General features: G+C 43.2%; 1 protein-coding gene across 1 annotated transcript in view; it reads left to right on the top strand.

Annotated features, from left to right (window-relative positions):
* The window catches only part of Ptgr1 (prostaglandin reductase 1), a 19,817-nt gene extending 7,096 nt beyond the window's left edge, over positions 1 to 12,721 (top strand). The window contains exons 5-10 of the mRNA XM_055611595.1: positions 2,261 to 2,428; positions 3,874 to 3,991; positions 6,574 to 6,729; positions 7,976 to 8,084; positions 10,151 to 10,269; positions 12,421 to 12,721. Coding sequence (XP_055467570.1) covers positions 2,261 to 2,428; positions 3,874 to 3,991; positions 6,574 to 6,729; positions 7,976 to 8,084; positions 10,151 to 10,269; positions 12,421 to 12,531 — 781 coding nt within the window. The 3' untranslated portion in view covers positions 12,532 to 12,721. The remainder of the gene's footprint in view (positions 1 to 2,260; positions 2,429 to 3,873; positions 3,992 to 6,573; positions 6,730 to 7,975; positions 8,085 to 10,150; positions 10,270 to 12,420) is intronic.
* Positions 12,722 to 14,967: the final 2,246 nt, after the last annotated feature.

Below are 14,967 nucleotides of genomic sequence, written 5' to 3'. Positions count from 1 at the left end.
AGATAGATAGATAGATAGATAGATAGATAGATAGATAGATAGATAGACAGACAGACTGACAGGTAGATAGGTAGATGGATGAATGGAGAGAGAAAGAGAACACTGTGGCATCTGGTTTTCATCTCCGCTCTTTTATTCCATCTGAGCCCTCAGCCTATGCTGCCTACATCTAAGGCAGTTCCCACATTAGTGAATCCCCTCAGGACGGATCTGGTGGTGTGCACCAACTCAACTCCTAGGTGGCTCTCAACCAGGCAAGTTGACGACATAAACTATCCATGGGATGTAGAGCTGTCATTTGAGCCTCTCTCTGCCATCCTTACTTATAGTGACATAAATAATGTCCTGCATATTTAGTTCATGATTATTGTAAAAATTCAAATAAATTGAAATTTGGAAATGGAAAGATTCCCCTCTGAGTCAGTTGTTAGTGTATTATTTCAAAATATGTTAAGTATGGGCGTTGATGGCTTTTTTTTATATACCTGCCAGCAAATCGGCTTTTCTTAGTAAATCATACACTGTTTGCTGTCAGCGTGTAAATATATCATCTATTACATTCTTCCATTTAACTGAACCTATTACTGATAACAGCTATTTTCAAAGTTTTCTGCTTCTGGTGACTCTTAATGAAGCTTACATCTCTCTGTCTCTGTCTCTATCTCTGTCTCTCTCTCTCTCTCTCTCTCTCTCTCTCTCTCTCTCTCTCTGTGTTATTTGGCCACATAGACACAAATGCTTTACATTATATTTCCCAAAATATAAATTCTACACAAAGGTTCTATGTGTGTTTTTAATTTTAAGCTACTTGTTTATAATTATTAGTGTGTGTGGTGGTGGGGTGCAGGCGTTCATGTACCACGGAGCACAGTTGGAGGTCAGAGGGCAGCTTTCAGGGGTCAGTTCCCCTGTGAGATCCGGGACTAAACCAGAGTCCCAGCTTGTAGAGAGAGCGCTTAACCGCCGTGCTGCCTCACTGCCCCAAGGTACATATCTTTATTTTGAAAAGATGTTGATAAATTATTCTTCCAAAAGATGTCATGGGTGTCTGCTCCCTTAAGCAGTATCAATAGACCTGTTTGCCTGATCCTTGTGCTCCTCGTTGGCCATCAGTCTTGGTAATCTGACCGAGCCGGCTCCGTCAAAGTGCTGCGAGAGAGGGGGTGAGGATTAAAGAGAAAAGACAAAGTGAGACAGAGCTTAGAGGACTTCAGTAAGGACCGAAGCCAGTCTGTTCTGTCCTGGCTTTCTTTATACAGCAAAAGCACATACACAGCAAAGCCAACTTCCTCATCACGAGGAGGTCATGCGAAATCCAGGTTCCTTGCACCAGTGCTCAAGCAACAGTTTTGTTTCCGTAGTAACTATGTCAGCAATATATCCTGGTCTACAGAATAACAAAAACAAAAGATAATGAAAGTTCACGCCACTGCAGCAGGTTTCACTAAACTTTTAATTCAAGATGGAGTTAGTTTTGCTACCCGCCCTCCACAGTGATCTGAGATGAATGGGTGACCCTTGGTTTAGTTCAGTTTGCTTTGCCTTTGCTATTAGTGATGTTAGTCTTCTTGTGAGTTAACTGTCAGCTTTTTCTTATGAGTTATGTTTGAGTCCACTTCACTTTTACTGTAGGATTTCTCTTCTGCTTTATTGGTTTGCAAAGACTGCTTCTGTACCAGGGGTGTTACGATGACAGATACTCAGGTCTTTGCCTTTCTCTAGTATTCAATCATAGCTTAAAATGATGGACATTTGTAATTGTGGCTTTTGGGCTTCATCTCATTTGCTGAAGAAATTTTTCAAAATGATGAAAAAATATTGATATTTTCTTTTATATCTTTAATTAAAAATTATCAGTCAGTTTTTATGTTACAGTCATCTTTCTCCTTCAGAGCTGGTTGTCTTTCCCCACCTGGCAGACTGTCTTACCCATCAGCAGGCTTTCTCTCTGTAAAGTTTTATGTTTCTTGCTAATCAAATGAACAGATACTTGTGTTTGCAGAGGATGGAGGAGTAGGCCCCTGGAGGTACAGGATAGATGACACTTGCTAAAAAGAAGGGATGTGGGCAGGGACAGGGATGAATGCGGGACCAGTTGAGAATGTTCCTCTCTGATGGCTTCCACATGGCTAAGGGGAGATTCCCCAGGGTATCAGTCATGGGCTGTTTACCTTGGTGCCTTCTTGTGAACATTCCTCACACAGACTCCTGACTCCCAGGAAAGGGAAAAGATATTTTTTATTGTACGTTTATCTTTCAGAGTTGTGGAAAGTAAGAACTCGGCCTTCCCGGAAGGAACCATTGTATTGGCTTTGTTAGGCTGGGCATCACATTCCATTTCGGATGGGAATGGACTGAGAAAGCTGCCTGAGGGGTGGCCAGACAAGTTACCACTGTCTCTGGCTTTGGGGACAGTTGGCATGACAGGGTAAGTGTCATGGGTGTGTCTTGTTTGTCAGAATGTCTAACATTATAACTTAATCAGCAAAAAGAGATGTAGGACAAAAAGACCGATTAGAGAAAAATGGTAGAAATAAGAAAGGAAGGAAAGTCTTAGTGGATGAAGAAAATATGTTATATAAAAAAGGATACTGTGTAGCCTTTAAAAGAAGGAAATTTTGGAAGTTATGATAACGTAGGTGAACCTAGAGAAAGGCAAATACCATTTGTTCTCATTTTCATCTTATGTGAGCTTATTTCTGTGAGAAAGACCTGAGAACAGCAATTTTAATGGAGGAAGGGTTTCTTCTGGGTCATGGTTTCAGAGGCTTCAGTTCGTTAGCACTGTTGTGATGACACCTGGGTGATCATGGTGCCTGGGGAATGATGGGGCAGAGTTTCCTATCTTATGTCATCCAAGAGGAAGAGAAATACAGTAAGGAACCACGGATGAGATGCGTCTTTCTAGGGCATTCCCCACAGGGATCTACTTCCTCCAACTAGTTCCCACCTCCTCATGCTATCATCTTATGAATCCATCATGGAATTAATGCGTTGATCACATCAGAGCCCTCTTGATTTAATAATTTCCCAATACCACATCTCTTAATAGTACTGCTTTGGAAGCCAAGCCTTCAATACATGAATCTCAGGTAGGAGGGGAGATCAGCTTATCTCCAAACTATAACATGAGTGTAAACTGTAGCGGAAGTGGATGCCATAGAAGCTAAGGGTATAATGACGGGGGCTCAGAGATATGTTGGTCCAAAGATACAAAATTTACTTAGAAAGAAGATGTAAGTTTAAGAGATCTATGGTACAGCAGGGTAAGCTGATGAGCGGGTGAGCATAGTTTGGAACGATAAGTTAGGGTGAAAATTACTGAAAGATAGATTTGAAGTGTTCTGACCACAGAAATGATTACTGTGTGAATTAGCTCAAGTTAGCTATTCTCCTATATATGTATATGTAAAGCATTTTCTGTACTATACATACATATTTTTATATATCTATTTATGCAGTTTTTACTAGTCAGTTAAAGGTAATCTAAAATTATTCTTGAGGCTGAGTGAAAGAGGGGCAAAGTTAGGTCAGAGATGCCCCACTTGTTAAAGGCCCCACCATCTTCTAGTGTTGCCAACATGGGAAATCATTTTGTAACACACAAGAGACATTGAAATCCAAGCTCTTCTATAATTTCAGCTACTCAGAAGTTAGGGCAGGGAGATAATGAGTTGAAGGCTAGCATGTGTGTATGTGTGTGTGTGTTTTTGTGTGTGTGTGTGAAATTGTCTTGGTATGTAACATATGTTTTCTTAGCACTTGTGAAATGGTAGGAAGATTGCAAGTTAAAAGATTGTGCTACATGGCAAAGGAGGAGGAGAGGAGAAAGAGAGAGTGAGAGCTGTTTACATCCTTATGGTCTTTCCTTAGCCTCACTGCCTACTTTGGCCTGCTTGACATCTGTGGCATGAAGAATGGCGACACGGTCATGGTCAACGCAGCAGCAGGAGCAGTGGGCTCTGTCGTGGGACAGATAGCTAAACTCAAGGTAAGTGTCTTCCTTGCGTTTCACACCTGCAGGCCCCCCCCAGTGTGCAGTGAGAGCACAGCAGTGACTGCAGAGGGCTTTCTGGGACTGAAGGGCCAACAATCAACTGGCTGCGACTTGTTTAGAAGTCAGAGGTTGAGAAAAGGGAGAAGGAAGAAAAGACGATAGTAAAGATGAGGGTTGATTGACAACACTGCATATACCGAGTCAGGAATGCACCCACCGAGACTACTGAGACTTAGCACTAGTTTTCTATTATTATTATTATTATTATTATTATTATTATTATTATTATTATTATCAGTAGTATTTTTACTAAGAATTCTTTTGCTCAGCTTAATTGCCTTCCTTCATGATGGGACTTCAGGTCAGCCAGACCAGGAGTCCTCACTCACATGGCTTCATGGCAAAGGCTGCGGCACCAGGAAGAGATGAGCAATCAGCGTCAGGTGATGGGCCATTGTTTGGGAACTGGCTCCTGAATAGAAGTGTATGCAGAGTGTAGGTTCTGATGTGGGCAGGTCTCTGCTGAAGGCATGCAGTCAGATGGTGGGGGTACAGGAGAGCCGGCAGCTCAGACCTGGTCAGGATTTCATTTCTCATTGTGGAGATGTTCTCAGGTGACTTAGCTTTGCCAAAGGCTTCTGGGTAGGACTTAGGACATGTTCTTATAGGAGAACGTAAGCAGAGTAGAGTTGAATGTTGGGCTACATCTAATAGCCAAGAGCTGGTCCTTATTACTAAGAGGAGCTTGAACACAAATGAGGTTTTAGAAAATATTTAGGTATGTAAATGCATACCTGCGAAAAGAAGCTAAATTTTATAAATACTGTTTCAGCTTTTGTCATGCTAGCTTTCCAGCCAACCAGTTGCGTTTGTTTTCCAGTGCCATTCTAGCATTCCAAGAACAGTTTATACCTTTGGAATTGACGTAGTATCGTTTGGGGTAAGGCTGGTAATGCAACTCAGCACCTACCACTGTGCTACACCCCAGTCCCTGATTTGATAACACTGAGAGAGAATTTTGCCTCTGTCTTTACATGTGAGCCTGATTTGAAGGTTTTGTTTTGTTTCTTCTCAATTCAGCATAGGCTAGATTTATACAATGAATTAGAAATATTTCCAATATTTAAATTGCAAATATTTTATAGAAAAGATTGGGAGTGGAGAGATGACTCTGTGGGCAAAGAGGTTGTACCGACCTGGTGGGCTGAGTTCAGTCTCTGGAACTGCTGTAAAGGCGCAGGAAGATAGGAGGGCCACCTCCACAGAGTGTGTCCTCCGGAACTGCTGTAAAGGCGCAGGAAGATGGGAGGGCCACCTCCATAGAGTGTGTCCTCCAGAACTGCTGCAGAGGCGCAGAAAGATGGGAGGACCACCTCCACAGAGTGTGTCCTCTGGAACGGCTGTAGAGGCGCAGGAAGATGGGAGGACCACCTCCACAGAGTGTGTCCTGGTTCCGTCTGCGTGTTGTTGTACGCACACGCCCATGCTCACACGTCATGATTAATAATAAATATAACATTTTAAAAATAGTTGGGGTGTGCAAACGATGTTCCAAAGAAGCACTCACCGTGCTGGAGACGGCTCAGAGTTTAGAACATTTGCTCCTCCAAGTTCAGTTCTCAGCACCTACATTGTGGCTCACAACTACCTGTATATCCAGTTCTAGAGGATCTGATGCTCTCTTCTGGCCTTCCTGAGCATCTGGACATGGACACACACACACACACACACACACACACACACACACACACCTAAAACTAACGCACAGCAACAACAAAGACCACTGCACTGGGATAGGATACATGTCATTGGAGGAAGCAGGGTGCTCCAGAGTGAAAAACTCAGGAAGTCAAATGACTAGGTTATTAGAGCAGCAGGTTGAAATGAACTGCGAACAAAATAGACATGCATGGAATCTGCTAAATGGTCAGGCCAGCTGTAGCTGGGCTCTAGACTGGTTTAGGGACCAGTTTCACCCTTAGGATCTGTTGAGTTACTATGGATTTCCTTGTGTATGGAGTATTCTGTGGTTTGGTTAGGAAGTTTGTTCCCATGTGTTGAAAGCTTGGTCTCATTTCAAAAGTGGGACTTATGTGAAGTGATTGGGTTAAGGTGGGGTGTCTGACCTCATCAGTGGATTAATCAAACCAGATTCATGGTTTGATGGCATTGTTGGTAGATGGGACAAGCTAGAAAGCAAGAGCTTAGCTGGAGGAATCAGGTCACTGGAATTGTGTCTTTGAAGGTTGTTCTCAATTCTTCGTATCTGTATTTGTCTTTTCTCTTTCTCCTTGCTGCCATGGTTGAGTGGCTTTCTTAAAGCCATGCCCTTCTGCTGCGATAAACATAATATTGAGTCCAGAAATATGGCGCCAAGTAACTACAAAATAGAGCGTCTGAAACTGTGAGCCAAAATGTATCTTTCCTTCTTCAACTTGTTTTCTCAGGTGGTTTGTCATAATGTGGAAAGTGATTACAACAAGGTGTGATCTTGAGCACCTGATTGTGTAGGACTGGGACAGCAGAATGGGGCTGTGCTCCTGTCTGATAATGGTCTGCATTTTTTCCCCATCTAGGGCTGCAAAGTTGTTGGAGCAGCAGGGTCTGATGAAAAGGTTGCCTATCTTAAGAAGATTGGATTTGATGTTGCCTTTAACTACAAGACAGTAGAGTCATTGGAAGAAGCTTTGAGAGCAGCCTCTCCTGATGGTTATGATTGCTATTTTGATAATGTAAGTACAAACTGAATTTATCTGACTTGCCAATGATGTTTTATGTAAAGGAACATGTTTCTAAAATTTCAGCTAGAATGCAGGAAAAAAGTATACTCTCTAGGGGGAGAAAGATCTGTTAAGATATAATGCACAGACCATGGGATTCATTTAAACTGCAAAGCCAGACGTGGTAACTATGTCTATAATCCCAGCACTCACAATGCTGCTCAGAGACAGGGCTCCACCGTCCCCATCCTTAGGTCGCCACTGTATTACAGGAAGGCAGAGCATCACCTCGCCTTTTCAGTCTCTGCTGGGAACACCTATGTCTGCAAGTAACCTGGGTCCCACTTTGAAGGCACAAATGAATCTTAGCAAGTAATACAGTTCACAAACATGGAATCCTGTGAGAATGAATACTGACTGAACGTGGTTTCCAGGAGTTTTCTCCAGCTCCACGAGCCAGCTTTATTCTCTGGATAGTATCCTCAGAAACACAGGGTTTCAATTAGCTCTGTGGCTGGCTGGGCATGTGCTGTGCTGTCTAAGAAGTTGCCTTCTCAGGCCACTGATACTTCCTTCTTTGCTTCTACTAAGAGTTTAAGGTGTTAGTTCTGATCTTATCTGCATTACATACACACTGTGTGTGAAGTGGAAGAGAGCCACTTTTGATATTTTCTCGGTAGATTTGCAGTTCTGCAGTAGCTGTTAAGGCCTTTCCACCCATGACCTTGTCTTGGCATTCATTCATGTGGAAAACCAACTGATGGTAAATGTAATGGCCCCGGTTTGGTTGCACTGACCTGTGTTTCTATTTTCATGTTGCCTGAATTGAGTTTTGCGTTATATTTTGAAATTTGAAGTGTGAGTCCCATAGCTTTGTTCCTCAAATTCCTTTTGTGTATTTTTACATATCTTTAGATTATAGGGCAATGAGACTACTGGGCTATGCACAAGATTCGAATATTTAACATATTAACTTTATGCTTTATAACGTATGTTCCTGAGGTCAAATGAAAATGTCCCCCTTTTTTTTTTTTTTTTTTTTACAAACTATCTCATGTAATCCAGGCTGGCCTCAGGCTCACTGTATAACTGAGAACAACCTTAAAGTTCTGATCCTCCTGGAAATGCCCATTTCTGATGTATTTTAGCTGTAATCATTACAACTGTTGTACCGACTCAATCAAATTTGTTGCTTCTTCTAGATGGATTCTTAAAAGCATTTAAAGTGCTTTGTTTTTGTTTCTGGTTTTCTGCTTAGGTGGGTGGAGAGTTTTCAAATACTGTTATAGCCCAGATGAAGACATTAGGAAGAATTGCCATCTGTGGGGCTATCTCTCAGTACAACCGCACTGGTCCACGTCCTCAAGGTATTGTGCTCCTGCACATGTAGGAGGGCCGGACAGACGGAAGAGTCACAGATACAGGAAGGGACGGGCTGGCTGTTGTGTCTTCACAGATGGGGACCGTGCTTCCTCGAGCATCAAGACATCTGACAGTTTTCTCTAAATGAGAAAGAGGCACGGCTGCTCCCGCCCTCCTGCTCCACACACTCCTTGATTGTCCTTTTATTTCTCTTGCACTCTTCATCTCTCTCTTCTTCACTCTCCTGTCCTGAAATCACTCCCTCCTTCTCCTTTACACTGCTGGAAGTCCAAAAGCAGTATGACCCGAGAGTCCTGCACTCCTTGCTTCTGGTCTCGGAGGGATCTTGTGTGAGCCTCTGACAGGATGAATGACTGACATAAAACAAAACCTATGCACTGACTCCTCACATAGGCCCTTGCTCTTTTCTCAGGATGACAGGCTTATTTGAGGTCACCAAGGAGAAAAGCGAAGAAAAAGGAATCTTTGTGTTTATATCAGGATTTGGATGACCACAGAACAACTAGTTACTTGTGTTCTGGCCTTGACTAGTGTGAATAAAATCTCGTAGCATAGATTAATCACAGAACTGCCTGGAGATGGGTGCTTGAGCAGACAGGGCTGAGGAAGGGCTGAAATACAGATTTCCTCTTGAGTTATGGAAAATCAAAGCGCGACCTTCTCCAGGGAGGAAATTGCACGTTTACTTGGCAAGCTCATCCATAGGGACCAGCCCCTCACCCATCTTCTTTTGTAGTTGATGCTGAGGTGGGATCATGGGGATCCATGTGCCTGCCAAAGAGAACTCTGGGGTACGTTTTCTTAACCATATTCCAAATAAGTACAACTTAATATTTCTGGGCATAGTAATTTTATCTAGTTATTTTAGCAATTAATCTTTGGAATTTTAGTTATTCAGACAGATCTTAGAGATGGCAGCTGACCTTATTTATTTCAATCAGATGCCAGGCTGCCTTGCTTCTGAGGCTCAGAAATTCTAGCACATTTCAGTTTCAATAGAGCTTTCAGACAAATCATTATTTCTACCAATTTGTAGCCACATTTGCTTTGTTGCACTCAAAAATGAAATCAACATTCCTGTCAGGATGGATAGCTCAGTAAAAGTATTTCAACCTCTTCTAAGATGAGGAAATGGAAGTTTCAACCTTTGTGTGTCTGTGTATTGTGTGATGTGTGTCAGGTATGGGTATGTATGGAGGTCAGAGGTCAACCTAGGGGATCCTCCCGATTGCTCTCCATCTTTTTTTTAATTGTCTCTCTCTGAAGCTGGAACCCATCAATTCATCTAGATAGCTGGACAATGAGTTCAAGGAACCCTTCTGTCTGGAGTTATAGATTCAAATCACCGTACTTGGCTTTTACATGGGTGCTGGGGATCTGAACTCGTGTCCTCATGCCTCATGGCAAGCACTTTACTTAGACATCTTCCTAGCCAGGCTGAACCTTTAACTCCAAAGGAAATAAGGTTGCTCTGACCTTGGAAGAAGCCCCGTGCTGAAGAAGTGGCCTGAGTGTGGACTTCCTCGTGACTTCATGCATTCATTCTGGGGCATTTACGTCTGTCACTCATCGTGTGCCAGTTTCTGTTGGTTCCTTACTATGAATGGTAATTTCTTAAAAGTAGTGAGTGGACTTGAGTTTTGAGTGACACCAGTAACTCAAGATGCCATGGACGTGTCGTTTCGGCTCTTCGACTCTTCCATTAGCATCTTCAGCTGACTCTTGGGGAGTGGGAGCCTCTGTCATGCACCATGCTCTCAGATGCTGGCTGCCAGCAACCGGTGCAGCCTTTTCCCTCACTGTTCTCTTTTATTCACAGAATGTAATATACTCACGAGCTCCGGGTTTGGGGCAGTGGATGTCTTTGGGAACATTACTCTCCCCACCACACAGTTAACAGTGGTAGACAGCAGCCTTGTGGATCGGAAGGGAGTGGAGGAAACAGAACGGGAGTGTGCGGGTGTGCTTAGAGAACCAGACAGTGATTTACTTGTTTTCCACGTTGGACATGTCCCTGGGCTGTGTCCTACAACTCGCTCTCCTTTTCCAGGCCCACCCCCAGAGTTCGTTATCTATCAGCAGCTCCGCATGGAGGGGTTCCTTGTTACTCGCTGGCAAGGCGATGTCCGCCAGAAGGCTCTGATGGACTTGATGAATTGGGTCTCAGAGGTAAGGGGACCCAGGCACTCTAGCCGCCCACCAGTTCCCACAGGCTTCTACAACTCACAACCCCCAATCTTTCAATTCCTCACTTTTTTGCTGCATTGTCTCTCCTTGCCTGTTGGCTCAATGTTTTCAAGTACAAACATTTTTTTCTCCTCTTAAAACAAAACAAACTTCTCTAAATTTCTTGCTTGGGGGTTGGGGCTAAAGATAGTAATAAAGCCAGTGTGAAACTCTGTATCCCAGGCTAGTCTCTCGCTGGGAAGTCTAAGGTGGATTCTTGGCATCACTTGGCTATGCAGAGTGCTTGTTAGAGTGGTCCATCTCGTTTCCTCTCTGCTTAGTCTCCTTGTTAAATGAAATTGAGCTGTCGTATTTCTCTCTAATCCTCCTCATGGTTCCCTGCCCTAGCTGCCTACTCCCCAGCCCAAAACTGGGAATGAGTCCAAAGGCTTTACAAATGCTAAGCAAACATTTTCCCTTACTGAGAGTCCTAGCTTCTTTTATTATTATTATTAGTTACATTTTATTAACTCTGTATCCCAGCTGTATCCCACAAGTTCTAGCTTCTTTAAAAAGTACACTTTTTATTTTATCACAGTTGCAGATTGACAAAAAAATTGGGAAGACACTACAGGAATCTTCCATATACCCTCATTTTATACCTTAATTTTCTCTATTATTAAAATCTCCACTAGTATTTGCATTAATTTTCTAGGGCTACCATCCACTGGATGAGTGGCTTAAACAACAGAAATTTATTTTCTTGAAGTTCTGAAGGCGACTCATCTGAGACCCGAGTGCCAGCACGCTTGCTTCTTCAAAGGCTGCTTCTCCTGTATCTTCTTGTGGTCTTTTCTGGCTGTATTTGTGTTTGTTTTACTCTCTAAAGGGCCTAGTCCTGTTTGACTACGATGTACTCATGTGATCCCATTATATATATATATATATATATATATATATATATATATATATATATATATATATTTTAAGATTTTTATTTATTTTATGTATGAGTGTTCTATCTGCATTTACATCTACCAGAAGAGGGAATCAGTTTACATTATAGATGGTTGTGAGCCACCATGTGGTCGCTGGGAATTGAACTCATGACCTTTGGAAGAGCAGACAGTGCTCTTAACCGCTGAGCCATCTCTCCAGCCCAATCCCATTATATTTTAATTATGTCTTTAAAGGCCTTGTCTTAGAAGATACCTAGATTCCGAGGTACTGGGGAATTTAGGACTTCAGCAAAGGAATTTGGGTGTTGAGTAGGACACAGTTCAGTCCACAACAATGTTCACTCTGTGTTTTTAATCATTACATAAGATAGCTTTCTATCTTATGCAGATCTCTATTCTTTTAGAGGTAGGAATGAGCTAGGGCTTTCAAGTCAAAGATTCAAATTCCATTTTTCATACTTTTTGAGTGTCCTCAAACACGTGGTGTGGCCATGAGTCTATAAAGAGTATTCAGCCATCACCAGAATGTATTGTGAAAAAGTTATCAGGTAGCTTGGGTTTCTACATAAAACCCCTTTAAAACAAAAACTCTAAATCTGGGTTCAGTGGTAGATGCCTGTAATCTAAGGAGATGAAAGTACCAAGAGTTCTAGGCCAACCTGGATTGTAATAGCTACACTATGTCTCAGTAAAACCAAACATCCTTGAATATGTCAAGTTCATGAAAAATCTTCCCTGATATGAACCCTTCTCTCCCACGCTCCCAAGTAACTGGCAACACGTAGAAGAACCAGGTGTGGAGCTCCGTGCTATGTCCGTTTCCTGAACAGGCTGCACCTCTTTGGAGCCTACTTCCGGTGTAGTGTTTCCTATCATTTGGCTACTAGATATGGCGAGAATCTGTTGAGGGTGTGCGTTTCTTCATTCATCTCTTCTGAGATCACGGCATAGTTAAACTTGTCTGTGCAGTGTGCTTAGGAATTACGTCATCGTGTCTGTCTGGCACCTCTTTTCTGTTATTATGCTGTGATGTGTGATGATGTCACACTCTGTCCATGTATCTCGTTATCCATGGGCCCACGTCTCAGGCTGTCACAGTTCTCCTTAGTGTACCTGGTAAGTTTGTCATTAGGATGAGAAGAGAATGTCATCTGGAAAATGAAACCAACCCATAATATTTGTTGTTTTGATGCAGGGTAAAATCCAGTGTCGTGAATATGTCCTTGAAGGATTTGAAAAGATGCCAGCAGCGTTCATGGGAATGTTGAAAGGAGAAAATTTGGGGAAGACAGTAGTGAAAGCATGAAAAAAAAGACATATGGATCACCTTTGAAGGATTAGTGTTTTACCATTTAGTACAAATGTACATTGTCTAATATAAGACATAAATGCAAGGAGGTTACCTACCTAATAAAATGCACGTATGATTGTTTCCATCTGTGATAGAGAATAAAAATCTCATAACAAACAACCTATTTCCTAGGTAGGAAATACTGGCTTTGGTGTCTGTTCTAATTTCATTGCTGTCACTGTAATGAGAGCAATTTAGAGGAAAAAGGAGCTTACTTGGCTTACACTTTCAGGTCACTCACAGTCTGTCACTGAGAAATTAGGGAGGAACTTGAAGGGAGGCCCGCTTTGTAGTCCATTAACATTGCCTCTAACCAGGAAACTCTCCATCCTGGGCATAAACAGAAACTAGGGTCAAACACTGCGTGCTAGCCAGCTCCTACAGGTTGGTACTGAGCTAACTTTCTCAGATTGTCCGCGATTGTGTGCTCAGGAAATGGTCCCTCCCACAGTGGGCTTGGCCTCCTGCATCATTTAGCAAGAAAGATACTCCTCCACAGGCCTGTCCACAGACCAGTCTGAAGCTTTCTCCTCAGGAGATTGCTGAGTCATGCCAAGAAGAAAGTTAAATCTAAGACAGTGTCCAAAAGCTTAAAGTGACCTAACTCCTTGCAGAAATTGGTGAACTTGAAGGCAAAAGATTTCTACTCCAATTGCTTATGAGGCCAATGCCATCTAATAGACCAAAGAAGGGACCTGTGTCATTCACAACAGCTGGAGACTGAGGAGCCTTAGACAGGGCAAGGGACAAACTTTATACTGTACACTTAGTACTTTTTGAATCCTGAACGGTCTGGAAAACATTTGCTGATAAATACAATTGAAAACTAAAATTCAGGCACACGCTTTTAATCCCAGCACTCAGGAGGCAGAGTCAGGCAGATCTCTGACTTCAAGGCCAGCCTGGTCTACAAAGTGAGTCCAGGACAGCCCACCAGAGGTTGTTACACAGAGTAATCCTGTCTCAAAAAACAAAACAAAACAAAAAAAAAACCCAAAACAGAACAAAACTCAGAAACCCCTAAAATTTAACAGGACAGCAAGAGTTGTTACATAGAAACCCTGTCTTGAAAAAAACCAAAATCAAAACAAAAGAAACCCTAAAATTTGAGCTGGGCATTTGGGAGGCAGAGGCAGGAGGATCTCTGTAAGTATGAGGCCAGCTTGGTCTACAGAGTTGAGTTCCAGGTCAGCCAGGACTAAACAGAGAAATCCTGTCTCCAAATACAAAAGAAACAAAACAAAAACTAAATTCCCCACTTTTGTGTTCTCTCAGTTTTTCATGACAGCATTTCTCTGTGTAGCTCTGGCTGCCTTGGAACTCTGTAGACCGGCTGGCCTTGAACTCAGAGATCTGCCTGCCTCTGCCTCTTGAGTGCTGGGATTACATCACAACTGTCTCTGTCTTCTCTTATCAAGCTATTTAGTCCTAAAGACATGAATTGGGATAACAAGTACTTGCCCGCTCGGCTTTGGAGTAGGGAAGCTGCTGTGGCCTAGAGCAGACTGAGTTCACTGATGGAGGTTGGCTGCCTGGCATTTGGAGTCAAGTGTGGTGGGATGAGCTGGGAGTAAATTGTGGCTTGATAAAGAGACTTGGAGCCCTAAGAAAAGTGTTCGAACACAATGAAGAAAACTTTTTTTGTGGGGAAAGGAGTTGAGACAGGGTTCACTGCATAGCCCCGGCTGTGTTGGAACTGACTCTGTAAACCAGGCTGGCCTCTGCTTCCTGAGTTAGGGACCAAAGGTATGTTCCGCCACCACTCAGGTGAAAAAGGCTTCTTGTCCCAGGGGACGTCTCAAGGTCTAAGGAGAGTGGGGAAGCCATCGGTGTGGGTGGGGGAGTATGGCCTGATGCAGCTGTCAGGGGCCACACAGAATGAAGATGGCATTTGAACAGGAGGGCAGCCTAGTGTGAGGACTCAATGACGGCAGAACGAAGGGGCCGCTGTAACCCAGTTAAAGAGTTCCGGCAGGCTATGCAGAGTGTCGCCCACGGGGTGTCCCAGCAGGAGATGTGTAGTCCCGAAGAAGATAAAGATGAGTGTCCACAGGAAAATGAAGGACCTGGTACAGGCAGCTGGATCCCTGGCAGGTTGAAGAGCACTTGTGCCTGTGGAGTTCACAGTAGAGCTACTGTCCGACTGCAGGGCCTGGTGGGCAGGGGGTGGTGATGGTGGTGGTGGTGGAGACAAACTGGGCAAGGAAACAGCAGCATGGGAAGCAGAGGGAGTGGCAGGCACAGGCAGTCTTAGCTGGAGGGCTGTAAGGGCACCTGATGAGAGCGTGGTGGTGACAGAATGGTTCTGTGTAGGTTTGATCAAACAAGGGTAATAGAAACTACAGTGTCTTACCCTCAAGTAGGAGCTTTCTGAGCTAGGGAGATGCTTGC

This window comes from Psammomys obesus, unplaced genomic scaffold (genome assembly GCF_907164565.1).
Source record: "Psammomys obesus unplaced genomic scaffold, mPsaObe1.curated_primary_1811, whole genome shotgun sequence".
NCBI classification, from domain to species: domain Eukaryota; kingdom Metazoa; phylum Chordata; class Mammalia; order Rodentia; family Muridae; genus Psammomys; species Psammomys obesus.
Note: the sequence above shows the minus strand (reverse complement) of the source record. Positions and strands in the feature narration are given on the sequence as shown.